The sequence below is a fragment of the Hyla sarda genome, chromosome 3 (assembly GCF_029499605.1).
Source record: "Hyla sarda isolate aHylSar1 chromosome 3, aHylSar1.hap1, whole genome shotgun sequence".
Lineage (NCBI taxonomy): Eukaryota > Metazoa > Chordata > Amphibia > Anura > Hylidae > Hyla > Hyla sarda.
The window spans coordinates 192,899,546-192,919,444 of NC_079191.1; the positions used below are offsets into that span (position 1 = coordinate 192,899,546).

The window sequence follows — 19,899 nt, forward strand, 5'->3', positions numbered from 1 at the left end:
CAATCCAGCCCTTATTGAAATTACTCAGTCCTTTCGCTTGTGTTCACTATGTGCGTTTATGATGCATTTTTGATTGTTTTTTTTTTGTTTTTTTTTTATTTATTTATTGGTGAACTCATTAGGACAAATCAAAACAAACAAATGCATTTTCAAAATTCAACAAAAAAAGGGACCGTTTGAACACAGACTTACTTTTCCCTGCTTCCAACACTTCAATTTCAGAAACTGCCTAGTATGTCACTCCTTGACAGGTATAATTGTTACAAATTTATCAGTGCTATTCACTTCACCTGTCAGAGATTTAAATGATATCGCTAACGCATGTATACACAAGGAACTACATAGAGGTATAGAAGGATAAAGATATCCATTGACAGCAGTGCGCCTGCTTGTTGTCAGTTACTAGGCAGCAATACAAATGTTTTTTTACACTGAACAAATATAAAATCAAACTAAAAAAACAAAAATGCAGAAAAACAGAGGTATAAATAAGCAGAAGGTTGGATAGGGGTTGTCATCAGGATTGTGAGCATACCTTGTTATATCCTATAGTCCTCTCCATCGGCAAAATATAAGCCTTTCTCTTACCGTGTTTCTCTGAAAATAAGCCCGGGTCTTATATTCATTTTAGTCCCAAAAAACACACTAGGGCTTATTTTCAGGGTAGGGCTTATTTATTTATGGGGGGGCTGCAGGAGTGTGGAGGATGGGGGGCTGTGGGAGGATGGGGGGCTGTAGCAGTGTGGAGGATGGGGGCTGTAGCAGTGTGGAGGATGGGGGCTGTAGCAGTGTGGAGGATGGGGGGCTGTGGGAGGATGAGGGGCTGTAGCAGTGTGGAGGATGGGGGGCTGTAGCAGTGTGGAGGATGGGGGGCTGTAGCAGTGTGGAGGATGGGGGGCTGTAGCAGTGTGGAGGATGGGGGGCTGTAGCAGTGTGGAGGATGGGGGGCTGTAGCAGTGTGGAGGATGGGGGGCTGTAGCAGTGTGGAGGATGGGGGGGCTGTAGCAGTGTGGAGGATGGGGGAGCTGTAGCAGTGTGGAGGATGGGGGGGCTGTAGCAGTGTGGAGGATGGGGGGCTGTAGCAGTGTGGAGGATGGGGGGGCTGTAGCAGTGTGGAGGATGGGGGAGCTGTAGCAGTGTGGAGGATGGGGGGGCTGTAGCAGTGTGGAGGATGGGGGGCTGTAGCAGTGTGGAGGATGGGGGCTGTAGCAGTGTGGAGGATGGGGGGCTGTAGCAGTGTGGAGGATGGGGGACTGTAGCAGTGTGGAGGATGGGGGGCTGTAGCAGTGTGGAGGATGGGGGGGCTGTAGCAGTGTGGAGGATAGGGGGCTGTAGCAGTGTGGAGGATGGGGGGCTGTGGGAGGATGAGGGGCTGTAGCAGTGTGGAGGATGGGGGGCTGTAGCAGTGTGGAGGATGGGGGGCTGTAGCAGTGTGGAGGATGGGGGGCTGTAGCAGTGTGGAGGATGGGGGGCTGTAGAAGTGTGGAGGATGGGGGGCTGTAGCAGTGTGGAGGATGGGGGGCTGTAGCAGTGTGGAGGATGGGGGGGCTGTAGCAGTGTGGAGGATGGGGGAGCTGTAGCAGTGTGGAGGATGGGGGGGCTGTAGCAGTGTGGAGGATGGGGGGCTGTAGCAGTGTGGAGGATGGGGGGCTGTAGCAGTGTGGAGGATGCCGCACCCCCCCCCCCCATCTTCCACACTGCTACAGCCCCCCATCCTCCACACTGCTACAACCCCCCATCCTCCACACTGCTACAGCCCCCCCATCCTCCCACAGCCCCCCATCCTCCACACTGCTACAGCCCCCCCATGCTCCACACTGCTACAGCCCCCCCATCCTCCACACTGCTACAGCCCCCAACCTCCACACTGCTACAGGCCCCCATCCTCCATACTGCTACAGCCCCCCCATCCTCCTCACTGCTACAGCCCCCCATCCCCCCTTCCCCCATTGTCCTCCACACTCCTACAGTGCCCCCCACCCCTCTGCCATAATAAACTACCATACCTTACACCTTCATACCGTACGGAAGTTGCAGCTCTCAGCGGTGGCGGGACCTCCTTCTGTTGCTTAGCAGCCGGGGCAGGGACACGTCCGTGACGTCGACCGTGCATACGCGCCGACGTTTTAAAGTGACAGCGTCCCTGCCCCGGCTGCTAAGCAACAGAAGGAGGTCCCGCTGCAGCTTCCGTACGGTATGAAGGTGTAGGATAGATAGTTAGATATGGCAGTCTTTCCCAACCAGGGTGCCTGCAGCTGTGGCCAAACTACAACTCCCAGCATGCCCGGACAGCCAAAGGTCGGGTCTGCGGGCATTACTGGCAGCCCACGGTCCGGATCTGGACCGTGGTCCGCCAGTTGATTACCCCTGGCCTAGGTCTTATTTTCGGGGTAGGACTTATATTGCAGCCCACCCTGAAAATACTGCTAGAGCTTACTTTCGGGGTAGGGTTTATTTTCAGGGAAATAGGTACTGTCAGCTACAAAAACTTTTGATATGTTTTAAAGCATGCAAAAACAATAGGTTTTGCAATTGCTTTCATTAGGCTGGAACTTCACTGAGTTTTTTGCAAAAATGCCGTCAAAAACGCCAATCTTCCTGCACAGCGTTTTTTCAGTGAAAAAACGCCGCGTCCAGATGTTAGCTGCAAGTCAATGGTAAACTGTAAAATGACAGATTCACTTGGCGTTTTTTTAATCCTTTTGGCGTTTTTCAGCAATTTTGGGCTCAGAGGCTGGATTTTCAAAATGCCTGACAAAACCTAGTTTGGCGTTTTTGCCCTGAAATCGTGGCGTTTTCATCCCATAGAAGTCTATGGGAGAGCAAAAACACCAAAAAAAACGCCATGTTGGTTTTAAATTTTGCGCTTTTGCAGGCGGTTTTTATTCTTTTTTGGACTTTAGCGATCCAAAAAATTTATGGAGATACCTTTTTTTTTTTACATTTCGTAGGGTACCATAAAAAAAATTTATAAAAAAGATACAGTAGTGATGTAAAAAATTGTACCTAACGAAATGTATCTTTTTTATTACGAAATGTTTATACATTTTTAAACAGGGATCAATGTATGTGATATGTAATAAAAATGTAGTGTGTGTGTGTTTTTCACTTTTTAAAAAAAAAAATTTTTTAGGTAGTACTATTACTCCCAGCATGGAACACACTGTTCCATGATGGGGGTAGTAGTTGCCAGTACTCATTGAAAGATCGCCCGTATAAATCCTCTTGTATAATGTATAGATGCGGCGGACGCTCTTCTATGGTCCCCTGCCCTGACGTATATATACACATATTCCTATTTCCCGCAGAGAGCTGTGATTGGCCAGATGGTTCCAGCCAATCACAGTTCTCTGTGAGAAATTCGAAAGTGTATATATATACGGCGTGCAGGGGACCACAGCGGGTGTCAGGAGTGATACCCGCAGTGATCTTTCCTTAACTACAAGTACTACTACTCCCAACATGGAGTACACTCTGCTCCATTCTGGGAGCTGTAGTACCTGCATTAATAGACAGATCGCAGTGAGTGTCAGAAATTACACTCGCTGTGATCTATCTATTAATGCAGGTACTACAGCTCCCAGCATGGAGCAGAGTGTGCTCCATGTTGGGAGTAGTGCCTGCTAAAGGACACATCACAGCGGGTGTCACTACTGACACCCGCTGTGATCGTCCTGTCTATAGCAGAGATGCAGAGCGACTGTATACATCGCTCGCATCCCTGCTCTGCACTGTACTCCGGGCCGGCCGCTTATTCATTCATCTTTTCCTCAGAGCTGTGATTGGCTGCAACCATCCGGCCAATCACAGCTCTGGGTGGTAAATATGAATGGCCAGTGATGTGAATAGAGCAGAGATGTGAGCGTTGTATAGAGCCGCATCTCTGCTATATTATGGATGATCGCATTGGGTGTCAGACTGACACCCGGGGCGATATGTCTATAGTACAGGTACTACTACTCCCAGCATGGAACAGTCTTGTTCCATGCTGGGAGTAGTAGTACTACATAAAAAATTTGAAAAAAAAGTTAAACACACACACTTTATAAAAAAAATTTATTAAAATGTTGTTATAAAAAATAAACATTTAGTTAAATACATTTTTACATCCCTACTTTTTTTTTTTGGTACCCAACTATTTTGTAAAAAAAAAAAACAATAGGGGCCAAAAAAGGCAAATTCCACACAAAGGTAAAAACGCCAGAAAAAACGCCAAAACGCAGGGAAAAACTGTGGCAGTTTTTCTGGCGTTTTTATGCCACAAAAATCGCAGGGAAAAAATCTCAGTGGAGTCCTAGCCTTAGACAATTTTCAGTATTTCATACTGAAAAAGCCAGTCAAACAACTGCCCCCCCCCCCTGCCTGCTTGGACACATACTAGTCCTGCTGTGTCCATGCGTCATGGACACACTTCCTTAATTGACAGCTGTGAGCGCAGGGCTCACAGTTGGAGGAAAAATTCTCCCACTGTCAGCTTGTGTTGCGCTCCTGTCAGTGAGGACAAGCTGGGAGTTGTAGTTTTGCTAATGCTAGGAGAGATGTGAGCAGACAGCATACTGAGGGAGGGGGCGGAGACCTGCACAGTGAGGCCATGCTCCCTCCGTTTGAGAGGAATTCAGACTAGTGAGCTAAATTAAAAGTGTAATAAAAAAAATTAAGGTGCTAGACACATAAAAAATTAGATGTACATGGTCAGGATTAGATACTAAGTGATAAATTAAAAAAAAAATTTTGTTGGATCTGACAGGTATGCTTTAATGGAAAACTGTCAGCCTGTTAACCCACACTAAACCCAATACACAATGTTATAGTGTGGGTGAACATGAGTCCAATGAGGGGTCACTTACATAAATATGTCCAGTAGGTTCTGAGATATGTCCCCCAGAAGATCCTCAGCTAAATTCAGTGAATCACGCATAGGAGGTGGGGCTTCACAGGGGGCAGGGCTATGATCACAGACAATGAATATGTAAATTGAGCTGGCGAACGATTCACTGAATCCAGCAGATGATCTTTGGGGGACATAACTCAGGACCTACTGGACATATTTAAGTAAGTGACCCCTCGTTGGACTCCTGTTCACCCACACTATAACACAGTCTGACAGTTTTACTTTAAAGTGGTACTCCGCCGCTAGACATGTTATCCCCTACCCAAAGGATAGGGTATAACATGTCTAGGGGCGGAGTACCCCTTAAAGTGCCCAGGTGAAGGCCCCAGCATGGCAAAAGCCTAGGCAAGTCCAGCCCATGTCCTCTTTATCACCACCCCATGACATGCTTGAATTCACCTACTCCATATGACTGACACTAGACAAAAAGGAGCTGGACTTATGTGGGCTCTTGTCATGCTGGGGAATGCCCTGTGGGCACTTGAGTATCAAGCAGGTCCTATTTATTTTCTCTGCTCAATTGTTCTATAATACTGGACACCCGAAGGACCCCATTCAAGTTAATGGGATCCATCGGGTATATTCAGGGTCTATTTGGTGCCTAACAAAAGAGCCAAACGGACTCAAAACGGGTCAGAGCACAATGGCTGTGTTCACATATATCAGATGTCCAGCAGTTTCCCTCCTGCGTGCACCAGAGGGAAACTGATGCTAGAACTGATCCCATTCATTTGAATGGGACAGTTCACAAACATCCAGCATCTCAATTTTGACGCTGGATGGTTGGACAAGCTGGATGGTGGATAGCCTGCTGCGTTCCCCTGTCCGCCGTGCACAAAAAATGGATGCCGGATGCCATACAACTGATGACATCGAGATGCCACAACTGATGTGAACCCAGCCTTAGGGTGTGTTCACACTGAAGAATAGGAGAGGAATCCTCGCGTAAAAATTCAGCAGTGTAATATAAGTTTTCTTTCATGTGAAATTTGCGCAGAATTTTCTCGGAAATCGTGCAGAATTAACGCGGAATTCCGCGCAAGTTTCCTCTGCAGACTCTGGGTGGTTTTTTTTTCTGGACTACAACCACCAATTGGAATATCCCTATTTATTTTTATTTTTTCGTGCGGGATTTCAGCAGATTCCGTGCGGAAACTATTTCAAGCGGAATTTTTTTTTTACCACTGACTTCAATAGACTTCTGCTCGTGTAGCATGTTCTTTCTTCTAGCAGAACGGAATTCCGCGAGCGGAATTTACGCAGTGTGAACAGTGCAGAGTAAAATACATTGAAGTCAATGGCAAAGCAGATGTTAATTATTTCTAAGCGGAGAATTCGAGAGGAATTACTCAGTGTAAACGCACCCTTAGGGTATGTTCCCACACAGCGTATTTTGCTGCGTATTTGCTGCGTATTTTCCTACCCATTGACTTCAACAGAGAAAATAAAATACGCAGCAGCAAATACGCCGTGTGGGAATCTACCCTTAGAGTGGAAGTTACGAAACTTTACACGGTTGGATAAATATTGAAGAAAAAAGAATTTTAAAAAAAATGTTCAATTCACGTAAACAAATTTAGGATTGCTCAACATGTCCTTAGCCATAACTATACCCTTACTAAATACAATAAAAAATAATAACAGAATAATAAAAATATAAAATAAGCTCCGTTGGGTAGCAGTGATAATAATAATAATACATTTATTTATATAGCGCCTACAGATTCCGCAGCGCTTGTGATGACACGAAGAATAATAATACATAGATTTTTATGAAAATAATAGCAGAATAAAACCTATCATTTGTTCTTCTATAAACCCCAGATGATGCAGTAATGCCATCACCTGTACATTATGCCCTAGATATTCTAGATCCGCCATGTAACATAAGGGCCGTACCTGTGGCACGTACACGGCAGCTATGCTAGAACGCATGAGGGTGGACAGGATCTTCCTGTGCACACAATAACACTGCCTGCTGAAAAGAATGGGACTGAAAAAGCTTAGTCACCACAATAGACATGAGCCTGCCCTGCCATTAACCAGCCAGCTGCCAGGCCATCCTGACGGGAAAGACACATCCTATACGTCTGGTACCAAGAAATCCGAACTTCCCAGATATCAAAGCTTCTTATCAGTAATAGCAAAGATGATGATGCAGAATACAGGCAGGGAACACTGAATATTTTTCTATGCTGGCGTTTCCCAACCAGGGTGCCTCCAGCTGTTGCAAAACTACAACTCCCAGCATGCCCGGACAGCCTACCACTCCCAGCATAGCCTAACAACATAATGGGAGTTATAGTTATGCAACAGTTTCAGAGATTCATAATCTAGATCGGTGTTTCCCAACCAGGGTGCCTCCAGCTGTTGCAAAACTACAACTCCCAGAATGCCCGGACAGCCTACCACTCCCAGCATAGCCTAACAACATAATGGGAGTTATAGTTATGCAACAGTTTCAGAGATTCATAATCTAGATCGGTGTTTCCCAACCAGGGTGCCTCCAGCTGTTGCAAAACTACAACTCCCAGCATGCCCAGACAGCCTACCACTCCCAGCATAGCCTAACCAACATAATGGGAGTTATAGTTATGCAACAGTTTCAGAGATTCATAATCTAGATCGGTGTTTCCCAACCAGGGTGCCTCCAGCTGCTGCAAAACTACAACTCCCAGCATGCCTGGACAGCCTACCACTCCCTGCATAGCCTAACAACATAATGGGAGTTCTAGTTATGCAACAGTTTCAGAGATTCATAATCTAGATTGGTGTTTCCCGACCAGGGTGCCTCCAGCTGTTGCAAAACTACAACTCCCAGAATGCCCGGACAGCCTACCACTCCCCGAATAGCCTAACAACATAATGGGAGTTATAGTTATGCAACAGTTTCAGAGATTCATAATCTAGATTGGTGTTTCCCGACCAGGGTGCCTCCAGCTGTTGCAAAACTACAACTCCCAGCATGCCCGGACAGCCTTCGGCTGTCCGGGCATGTTGGGAGTTGTAGTTTTGCAACAGCTGGAGGCACCGTGGTTGGGAAACACTGCATATGCCAAGTCATGCCCAGGTGATAGTCCTATGCCATGATGCATGCTCCTTACCAGCTATCCTGAGCACTGCCCTCTCGGCTGGATCCAGCACTGCACCCCCGCAGGTTTTCCTCTTGCATCTCTCATGTCGGGGCAGATTCCAGGGCAGGGTATCTCCGGGGGCAGGGGAGGCAGATCCAGACTTCTGGCTGTAATCGTCATCATCTGAGAAGTCAGCAGAGGAGGACATGGAGCAGCGATAGGAGCCGGTGCCCGAGCTCTGCAGAGACAAGACATCACATTCATATATATATATATCTCATATATAGCAGCATGCCCAGGCTGGCATGTAACCTGATCGCTCACCATCGTGTGACATTCAGGAGGTCGGAGCCTGCAGAGGAATCATCTGACGATGGGCAACAGGAAATGATTCCAACCCCGAGCGATCTCTACTGACCGGCCCAGCGCCACAGCCAGCAGATCCAGCCAAGCCTACCGGGATGACAGCATAGCATCTGGCGCCCTCTACAGGACAGCCGCCGCAGTGCAGGCTACCGCCGGGGACTACACCATTAGAGCCGCTCACTCTGAGTGAGGGCTGTTGCTTCCTTTGTTGTGATGTCTCCAGGATTCAGACCCTGCTCCCATCCCACATAGAGATCTCCTTATATCCTGTCTGCAGCTCCAGACAATGGCCAAGGAGATGAAGGAGCTGCGGAGAGCCCGGGAGCTTTATACAGAGGAGCTGCAATAAACACATGACTTTATAGCCTCTGTCCTGGCACCGCTCCTATAGAAAGCACATCTGCCTACAGTCAACACCACCGGACTGCTGCCATTTCTGGGCAAGCTGGCACACAAGCAGAAGGATGTGATCTTACCCAGGAGCTGTCATATTCCATCTGATCACTCTGACACCTGTGTGCCAACAAGAGTAAACTACAGCACTTATATAGAGGGCACACTGGCACCAAGTCCTCTCTGTCTTCCAGTTTTGGGATGAAGTTGGATCTGCCCTTCACTTGATATATTCCAACACCAACAAAAGAACCAATCATGTAAAATATTACGTTTATTTAACATATATCAAAATCTGACAGCTCCAACCCCAACGTACGTTTCACTTGTGCTTCGTCAGGGAGCGACACGCCACCTGACGAAGCACAAGCGAAACGTACGTTGGGGTTGGAGCTGGTAGGCTTTGGGCAGCATAATGGCTCCACTGTTTTCAGCTTTTTTCCTTTACTTTTCTAGCTTCTTTTGTCCATTTTTCATTTATGCATGTCTCTGGCATTCCCTTGTGATATCATTTGTGTGGTCATACCACTGTGCCTTGGATGTATCTCTTGGAGACCTAGCTGCTATCCTTAAATGGACGAATTTACCCTGTAACCCATGTATATCTGCTATCTCCACTTTCCTGCACCTGTCATTTCAGTGCCTTTCTTCTAATTTTCTATGCTATGGTTTTTGATATATGTTCAATAAACTTAATATCTTACATGAATGGTTCTTTTGTTGGTTGTTTATATCTTGGAGGGAACCAATTGTGGCATCTTGATGATAGGCAGTTTATTTTTGGAGGTATATATTCCATCACTTGCACCCTTATACCACCTGCACCTCCAGAATCTGGAAGGAAATGTTGTCCAGCTTAAATGCTCATTTAAAAGACTTTATTTGTAGTATACATATCCATGAAGTAGATACAGACAAAGTGCCACGTTTTGGTCGGAGATGCTGACATAAGTCGTACTAAGTCATACGACTATGGTGGCATCTCACGAAATGCGTAAATTTTTTGGATTGAAATGCGTCACTTTGTCTGTATCTACTTGTCCTGATGTGTATGTAAACTGCAAATAAAGTCTGAATCTTTTGAACCTAAAACTGCGCTGGACATAATTTCTTGTTCTGTATCATACAATGGCTGTCTATAATCCGAGCTGCAGCAAGGCATCTACAGGGTGATCGAGATTGTTTTACCTCCAGAATTTGTCCTTTACTTACTCTGGAAACAGACAACACACTAAAGCCGCATTCACACCCCGATTCTTACATCTGTCAAACGGATTGTAAAAACGGATAGCTTAAAGTCGTATAACAAATAAAATCGTATGTGCTTAAAAATCGTGACGTGAACCTATGCACATTATGGAATTTCTGCAGCAGGGGCCAGTGGAATCTGCGCTTATCTCCGCACAGACATAAACACTGTAGTGAAATATAACGTATCCCTTTATCCTCTATAGATCACAGGGGTCCGACTGCTGGGACCCCCCCGCGATCTTCGGGGCGCGGAAGTCCGCAGGAAGGGGACGTTCCGTCCCTGCATGACGCGGCAGCTGACATGCTCCCTTCATGTATCCCCGTACAGGAGAGCAGTCGGACCCCCGCAATCTATAACTTATCCCTTATCCTTCAGATAGGGGATGCGTTTTATTCCACTACAGTACTACAATGCAGTCCTCACAGATGGCAATGCAATTCTGGACGAAATTCCGCTGAGAAAATAAAAACACGTTCATTCTTTTGGCGAAGTCTGGAAATTCTGCAGTGTGCCCGGAGCTGCAGAATCCTATTAAAATCAATGAGGGGCTGCAAGTGAAAATTCCTAGTGTTTATGAGCCCTTATTATTGCTCTAAATCTTTCTCACCAAGATAAAGCCTTGTTTACAATGCTGTCCGACTCCGCTATTCGGAGTTCTGTCGGCAACTCCGCCAGAACAACGGAAGTTTATCAGTGAAAAAAATAGAGCGTGCACTACTGTTTTCCTCTGCTAAACCCCGCTAACTACTGGATCCCCGACGGGGGTCCGTGAATGGGGTCCGGCAGTTTCACTTGTGTCTCAACCCATTTCAGTGTCTGTTCTGGCCATAAAAAAAAAAAAGAGCCGAATGGATCCTGAATTGGACGGAATACAATGTCATTGTGAACTTATCTTTAGTGTAACTTTTTACTTATCAGATTACCCTTCCCCAAACTCTACCGTCCACAGCTACAGTGTCCATTTTAGGACATCGTCAGTCGTCAAACATAACTCCGTCCTCCGTCAGGTGAAACAGCAACCCGCCTCCTCCCTCAGACCAATCACCGTCAGTCGTCAGCCGCAACTCCGTCCTCCGTCATGTGAAACGACATCCCGCCTCCTCCCTCACACCAATCGCCATCCTCCTTCAGCCACAACTCCATCCTCTTTCATCCAAAACCCTGTCGTCTGTATAGCAGAGCCGACACTAAATAGCATGCACAGCAGAGTATAGCAGAGAGCCGACACTGACTCGGCTCTGCTACACGGCAGGAAAGTTTTTCGTCTGAGGGATGACGGAGTTTCAGATGAGAGACTTTAGGATGACAAAGGAGGGAGTTGTGGCTGACGCCTGACGGAGATTGGTCCGAGGGAGGAGGCAGGACGCCGTTTCACCTGACGGAGGAATGGACACAGTACGCAGCAAAAAGGCTTATTTTTTGTCCAGCCACTAAACCAGTGTTTCACAACCAGGGTGCCTCTAGCTGTTGCAAAACTACAATTCCCAGCATGCCCATACAGCCTTTGGGCTACTCAGCAAATTTTCCTCTGGACAGGTTTTGATAAACCTCCCCCATCATGTTTTCCCAGAACCATGGGCATCATAGATAGTGATTAATCTCACTGTGCGTCATACATTCTGCCAAATGCAGCAATAGTTTACCATAATTCACACATCATCCTATCAGTTTTCCCTAATACGCAGTAACAGTAGCACGAGAAAAAAGCCAATAGACAAGCTGGTCTATAAGCAAACCTCATACATAATTTATAGGGTGTGAGCAAATACTATGGGGTCATATTTCAACTATCAATTCTCTCAGGGAGATTATAGAAGAAAATCAGTGATCATAATGATGCATATAAGCAAAGATATTTTTTTACCATTTGTTCTCAGCAATAATATAGACAGATATTACATTTAGTATACACTTTGCAGATCAGGTTCCCACTTGTAGTAAATTCTGTTAAAATCCAAACAGGAGAAGAAGCTAGCTACGACGTCACTCCTTGATGTTACCTCTAATCTCTACGTATTCCCTGTTTTCCAAAAATAAATCTTATTGACAATACCATACAGGTTCTGGTCTGTCTGCTTACCAATACAGCTGCCCCTCAAGTTACAATATTCATTGTTTCCAGGACAACCATTTTATGTTGAAACCATTGTATGTTAAGACCATAACTCTGGAAAACTGGAAATCTGTTCCAATGTCTCCAATGTCATTCCAATGTCATAAAAAAAAAAAGAATAAATGAAGATAAAAGAAATATGACATGATAACTAATACAGATAAAGCAAGTCCATATATATATATATATATATATATATATATATATATATATATATGCCTGCCACTTTAATGTAAATAGATGGCACGAGCTTCTTCAGGGTACTGTACAGTGTACACAGTATGCCCAAGATACAACACCCTCACTTTATGTCCATAGGCGCTGCTAAAGACCAGTACATTAACATAGTAACATAGTTCATAAGGTTGAAAAAAGACCAGAGTCCATCTAGTTCAACCTATATCAATAATGAGTCCCTACTGAGTTGATCCAGAGGAAGGCAAAAAGCCCTCATACTAGAGGTAAAAATTCCTTCCCGACTCCAAATATGGCAATCAGAATAAATGCCTGGATCAACGTTATGTCCCTATAAATCTAGTATCCATAACCTGTAATGTTATTATTCTCCAAGAATGCATCCAGACCCCTTTTGAACTCTTTTACAGAGTTCCCCATGACCACCTCCTCAGGCAGAGAATTCCACAGTCTCACTGCTCTTACAGTAAAGAATCCCAGTCAGTGCTGGTAAAGAAACCTTCTTTCCTCTAAAAGTAGAGGATGCTCCCTTGTTATATATACAGTCCTGGGTATAAATAGATCTTGGGAGAGATCTATGTACCGTGCCCTGATATATTTATACATAGTTATTAGGTAAGCCCAAGCCTTCTTTTTTATAAACTAAATAACCCTAATTCTGATAATCTTTCTAGGTACTGTAGTCCTCCCATTCCCCGTATTACTCTGGTTGCCCGTCTTTGAACCCTCTCCAGCTCCACTATATCTTTCTTGTACACTGGTGCCCAGTACTGTACACAGTATTCCATGTCTGACTAGTGATTTGTACAGCGGTAGAATTATTTCCTTGTCGTGGGCATCTATGCCCCTATTGAGGTACCCCATGATTTTATTTGCCTTGGCAGCAGCTGCCCGACACTGGTCACTACAGCTAAATTTACTGTTATCTAAGACTCCTAAGTTCTTTTCCACGTCAGTTGTCCCAAGTGTGCTCCCATTTAATACTTATTCCCAGCCTGTGTTTTTCTTCCCCATGTGGATTACCTTACATTTATCAGTGTTGAACTTCATCTGCCACTTCTTAACCCAAGCCTCTAACCTATCCAAATCAATTTGTAACAGTGCACTGTCCTCTATTGTGTTAACCACTTTATAGAGTTTAGTATCATCTGCAAATATTGCTACTTTACTATTCAACCCCTCTACAAGTTCATTAATTAATATTTTAAATAGAATAGGACCCAAGACTAACCCCTGTGGTACCCCACTAGTAACAGTCACCCAATCAGAATAAGTACCATTTATAATCACCCTCTGTCTCTTATCACTGAGCCAGTTACTTACCCACTTACACACATTCTCCCCCAGCCCAATCCTTCTCATTTTATGCACCAATCTTTTATGCATCACTGTATTAAATGCTTTGGAAAAATCCAGATATACGACATCCAGCGATTCCCCCTGGTCCAGTCTGGAGCTCACCTCCTTATAAATGCTGATCAGGTTAGTTTGACAGGACCGATCCCTCATAAAGCCATGCTGATATGGAGTCATACATTTATTTTTATCAAGATACTCCAAAATAGCATCTCTTAGAAAACCCTCAAACAATTTACATACAACAGAGGTTAAACTAACAGGCCTATAATTCCTGGGGTCACTTTTTGACCCCTTTTTAAATATTGGCACCACATTTGCCATGTGCCAGTCCTGGGGAACAGACCCTGTCACTATAGAGTCCTTGAGTATAAAAAAAATATACCAAACTAAAAAGATATATCAAGCTATACTGTAGGGAGGGGCAACAACAAATAAGTGCATGTACTTTAATAATACAGGGGTTTTACCAGGGAAATGCCCACTCTGATAGGTTAGATATTTCAGCCATTCACATAAGCCATAGATCCGGAATGTTTCTGGTTTTGTATGCAGAGTATTGTTTCAAGTTACAATGGTCAAAGAAAAGACCATTGTATGTTGAAAGTATTGTAACCTGAAGCCACTGTATCTTGAGGAATCATTGTACTAGGTTATGTATACTCTGGGCCACATTTATTATGTCAGATGCTTCGGAATGGTGGCTGGACATGTGCCAAAATTACAGTGCACAGCAAATAAGGCATATTTATTATGCTGTATGCACCAAAATGAATAGGAAAATGTGCCTAGCTCAACAAGGTAGAGTGGCTTCCCAGAAAAGGGCATAGGGGATAGGGAGAATGGCCTCAAATTTCATACTTTATGCCAAAATTTTGGTGCATTACCTTTGCCTGAAGTGCAACAACAAATGGTGTAAACTAAATCTCCTCGACAGTAACTACTGCAAAACAAGGTAAAGTAAAGGGTGGAACACTCACCAGTAACCTATATCTAGGAATCCTTTATTTAAGTCATATATACTGACATGATGGTAAAGTGGGAGACAGGACAGCGGATCGAAGGACGTGAAGAGGCTCTTCACATTTCCAACTTCGCTGTCCTTTCTGCTCACTGGCCATAATGCCAGTATATACAACTTGAAATAAAGGAATCCTGGATATAAGTTACTGGTGAGTGCTCCAACCTTTAATTTACCTCGTTTTACAATAGTTACAGGGGGAGATTTATCAAAACCTGTCCAGAGGAAAAGTTGATGAGTTGGCCATAGCAACCAATCAGATCGCTTCTTTCATTTTTGAAAAGACCTGTGAAAAATGAAAGAAGCGATCTGATTGGTTGCTATGGGCAACTCAGCAACTTTTTCTCTGGACATGTTTTGATAAATCTCCCCCACAGTTTTTAATGGACGTTGGCACCAAGGAATCATATCCGGTGGCTAGACTGTCTCTGAGTCCTATGAAAGCTACGGTTGCCTCCCCTGATTGAGTACTTATTATCTCGCTGTGCCTAGTGGTTTTTATCATATCTACCAAAGACTGCTAAAAGTTAACAGTGCAGACTTAAACTAGACAGTCTATCAATGTGCCAGTATCAGCCAGAGCCAATCTGATAGATGTAACGCATATGAAAACTGTGCATCTAGCTTTGGACTATCTTAGTTTTAGTAAATTTCCTCTGTCATGTCATGAACTGTCAATGAGTGCCATAGAGACCAGAAAGAAGACACTAAGCGCCTCTTGTGGGTCAGGTCATATATACATGAATGAAAGCTAATATGGCTGACAGTAGTAGCTGCTGGACAACTATTTCCCCTTCTAAAAATGTAAAAATGTGACTCAAATTTAGAAGAACCTACAGGAGAAATATGCAGCATTACAGCGCAGAATACAAACTGCATGCAAATGTTAAGAGACAAAACCTTAAAAAAGTCCATTTAAAATGTACAATGCTGTGTTAGAATTTTTTTTTAACTTAAAATAGACATTTGTATTAGGAAACCAGAGCTGTACCAAATACAAATATATATTCATGCCATGACTAAGAACCAGACTGGTTCGAAACGCTGGAGTTTCTGCCTAGCTTTTACAATTGTTTTTTTCTATTTATTTTTTTAATCATGTTTTTAATATATTTTGAATGTTTTAACTGTTTTTTCTGTTTTAACTGTTTGTTTTTGCATATGTTTTCCTTTGGTATATATTCAAGCTGGCCAAACATATTAGAAAGTGGCTGGCTGAACGCTCATTCACCCGCTTTCTCCATGCATCTGCATGCACAGTTTGCAAGAGTATGCATATGTTCTCAATGGGTAGATGGGCAGCAGCTTATCTCACAAAAGTATTGGTCAATTGAATACCAACTGCTTAATCCTTATCTCTCAAACATCTGCAATTGGGAAACAGTCAGGAGGGCCCGTACACACAGATGGCTTGTCGGTCCTACCCACGTTAATCTAATGTGTATGGAAAGCCTCAATCAGTACAAGCTTAAAGGGGTACTCCGCTGCTCAACGCTTGGAACAAACCGTTCCGAACGCTGGAGCCAGCGTCGGAAGCTCATGACGTCATAGCCCTGCCCCCTCATTGCAAGTCTATGGGAGGGGGCATGACAGCGAGAACATATGCATACTTGGAGAGATAAGAAAAAACTGTATTGGCACTCACCACTCCTGAAGATTTAAAATATCCAATCTTATTTTAATTCTTTAAAAACCTCAGGTTGGGTGACATAAAAAGGAAACTTGATCATCTATGTCCATTTCACATGACTTACCACACTTTGTGTAGCCCAAAGAAAGTGTGGCTGATCAAGTTTCCTTTATAACAGTAGTACCGCCCGTATGTATACAAAAAGCAATGCGAAATAGCCGTTACCGATCAACTTTCCTTTTCATTTCACCAAACCTGCAGTTTTTTTTTAAAGAAATTAAATAAAATTGGATATTTTATAGCATACACTAGACAGTCTATAGATCCACCAGATTTTCAAACTGTCTGATACACTGGTAAAAATCTGTATTTGAAGACTGTCTAGTCTAAGTTTACACTGTCTTAGAAATATACGGTTTTTATTTACCTCCACCATGTAAATACAGTGACCCCTCGACCTAAGATGGCCCCGACATACGATAATTTCAACATGCGATGGCCTCTCAGAGGCCATCACATGTTGAAGGCAGCATCAACATACGATGCTTTTCTATGTCGGGGCCATCGCATAAACGGCTATCCGGCAGCGCTGACTGCTTCAGCTGCCACCGGATAGCCGTTTACGTTGCCCCGTGAGCTCCCATGATATCTCTTACCTGTCCTCGGGGCTCCGGCACGTCCTCTTCGGGATCCTCTTCATCGTCGGCGCTCTCCATCGACGTCATCACGTCGCTGCGCACGCCGTCCCGTCATCCAATAGGACCGGCGTGCGTAGCGACGTTATGGCAGCGACGGAGAGCGCGGATGCCGGGGAAGCAGAGGCCTTGCCGGAGCATCGGGGACACTTTAGGGACGCGGCGACAGCAATGGACGGCGACATCCCGGGCAGCGGTGACGAGCGGTGATGGTCCGGAGCGGCGGGGACACGTGAGTACAACTTCGTCTAACAGTGGTCTACCACTGTCCTATACTTTACATTGCACGGATCCCTCAACATGCGATAGTTTCCACAAACGATGGTCCGTTTGGAACGGATTACCATCGTATGTTGAGGGACCACTGTATAATGTAAAGTAATGTAAAAATACAATTGTAGGAGCATATAGTAGAAATATGTGGGTTTTTTTTGGGCCCTGGTGGTCTGTTGGTATAAACTGTAGTACCACCCATATATATACAGAAAGTTAGGTGTAATAACAATGATCGATAACCATCTTCTGTTATTGTTAAATGAAGAGAAGGTTAGATGTTAAATATCTGCTCCCTTCCCGCGGGTTCATGGTGCTAAAGTGCTTAGCACTGCTGTCACAGGGCTCCAGATGATAAAACAACAAAGGATCACAGGACTTTCAAATGTCAGATCCAATTTAACTCACAGAAGCGGTAACTTCACCCATCAAGTCTATACTGAATCGGCTTCTCACAATATGAAATATTCTGGACCTTCAGGATAATCTCTGCTGAAGATATGCATGGTGTGGAATTGGTCTATCTCCCTTGTATTTATAAATGAAGGATGCTTGCATATATTATTTCCTCCAGCAGAATCTTACCATGACATCTCGTGCATGCAGTTTGTCTGCATGCACATTACAAAGGTTTGTTTTTGATGCTGCTCACTGGAGTCATGGATGTCTCTTAGCAATCTTAAACAAAGCTTTGGTAGGAAAAGTATAACCATATTGCATTATGCTGCTACATTTAGGGTCTATTCACACATACAGTATCCTGCACAGATTTGATGATGTGTTCTGTCATTTAGTTTACATAGAAATCTGCAGCATAAAATCCTGAGCATCAAATCTGCGCAGGATACTGTACGTGTTAATAGACCCTAAAGCATATAGCTTAAAGGGGTACTCCACTGGAAAACATTTTTTTTAAATCAACTGGTGCCAGAAAGTTAAACAGATTTGTAAATATAAGAGGTAAAGAAGTATGGAAACACAATTGGCACTCACCGGTCTTCTCCAACAAGGTAAATCCTTTAATACAAAATACTCACATAGACAATGGGGGAGAGGGATCAAAGTGCAGGGGGGGGGTAAAAACCTCAAAGATGGCCAGATGAAGCTCGTTTAGCAGGCGAAACAGAATCTGTCGCCGGAGGTTTTTACCCCTCCCTGCACTTTGATCCCTCTCCCCCATTGTCTATGTGAGTATTTTGTATTAAAGGATTTACCTTGTTGGAGAAGACCGGTGAGTGCCGATTGTGTTTCCATACTTCTTTACCTTTGGATTGCTGCACTTGTTCACACCAGTTCACACCAGTCAGAGCACCACTTCACCTCAGACTGTTCTCCTGGACCTTACACCCCGATCCGCCTAGCCTAGATAGTCAGCTGTAGCAGTGCCGGACATTCCTTTCTTTTTTTTAGATTTGTAAATTACTTTTATTTAAAAATCTTAATCCTTCCAGTACTTATCAGCTGCTGTATACTACAGAGGAAGTTCCCACCATCCTTTTTTTCTTTTCTGTCCCTGCCTATTGCCCATCTCTCCCTAACCTTACTATATAAAAAATGCCTTTTTGTCTGCCTGGTAGTGTGCTCACTACCAGGCAGACTTCCCCAGCAGGCAGACATCACTGATGCCTGCTGGGGGGGGGGGGGGCGACTTCCGCCCTTAGTTCATCTACACAGGGTGCCTCCAGCTATTTCACCACTACAACTCCCAGCTTGCCCTGACATCTATTGGCTGTGAGGGCATGCTGGAAGTTGTAGTAGAACAATAAATTTGTTATGGCCGTGGCGCTAATCAGATACACCAACCGCCCCTCCCCCCCATGGCCGCCCCCCACCGGAAACAATAAATTTGCCATGGCCGCGGCTAACAACACCCCCCTTCCCCCTTCCCTGCTCCCGACATACCCGTATATGCCAGGAGGCGGGTGAGACCAGGGCATATATACGGGTATATATACGGGTATATACGGGTGTGTACATGAGTACTACAACATATCAAAAAAAATGTTTGGGGACAGTGCCCATTTAAGATTTTTAAACAGAAGTAATTTACAAATCTGTTTAATTTTCTGGCACCAGTTGATTTAAAAAAAATATATATTTTTCCTTCAGAGTACCCCTTTAACCCCTTAACGACGCAGGACGTAAATGTACGTCCTGGTGATGTGGTACTTAACGGACCAGGACGCACATTTACGTCCTGAGCATAACCGCGAGGATCGGAGCGATGCCGGCATCATGCGTGGCAGGTCCTGGCTGTGGATCGCAGCCAGGGACCCGCCGGTAATGGCGGACACCCGCGATCCCGCGGATGTCCGCCATTAAAACCCCTCAGATGCCGTGATCAATACAGATCACGGCATCTGCAGCATCGCAATCACTTAACAGGATGATCGGATTGCCCTTCCCTGTCCCCTCACCTGCCTCCACTTTTAACAGTCTATTCAACACTTTTTTTCCCCCCTATCGTTTCAGTAATGATGGTGATTAAAAAAAAAAAGAAATAAAAATAATATATACTCATTTAATACATCTATTAAATAGGTCCGAGTTACAGTGTGGATACTAGGGGTGTGAATCGCCAAGAATTTGGCGATTCGATTCGAATCGCGATACCAGTGTGGCGATTCGATATATCCCGAT

General features: G+C 44.5%; 1 protein-coding gene across 19 annotated transcripts in view; it reads right to left on the reverse strand.

Moving 5' to 3' along the window:
* The window catches only part of DST (dystonin), a 613,928-nt gene that overhangs the window by 526,784 nt on the left and 67,245 nt on the right, over nt 1–19,899 (reverse strand). For 18 of the 19 annotated variants that reach the window (XM_056565774.1, XM_056565763.1, XM_056565758.1 and 15 more), the window contains exon 4: nt 7,996–8,203. In XM_056565774.1, coding sequence (XP_056421749.1) covers nt 7,996–8,203 — 208 coding nt within the window. Of the gene's footprint in view, nt 1–7,995; nt 8,204–8,289; nt 8,968–19,899 lie in introns of those variants that run through there. The other variant, XM_056565770.1, reaches the window with a different exon arrangement.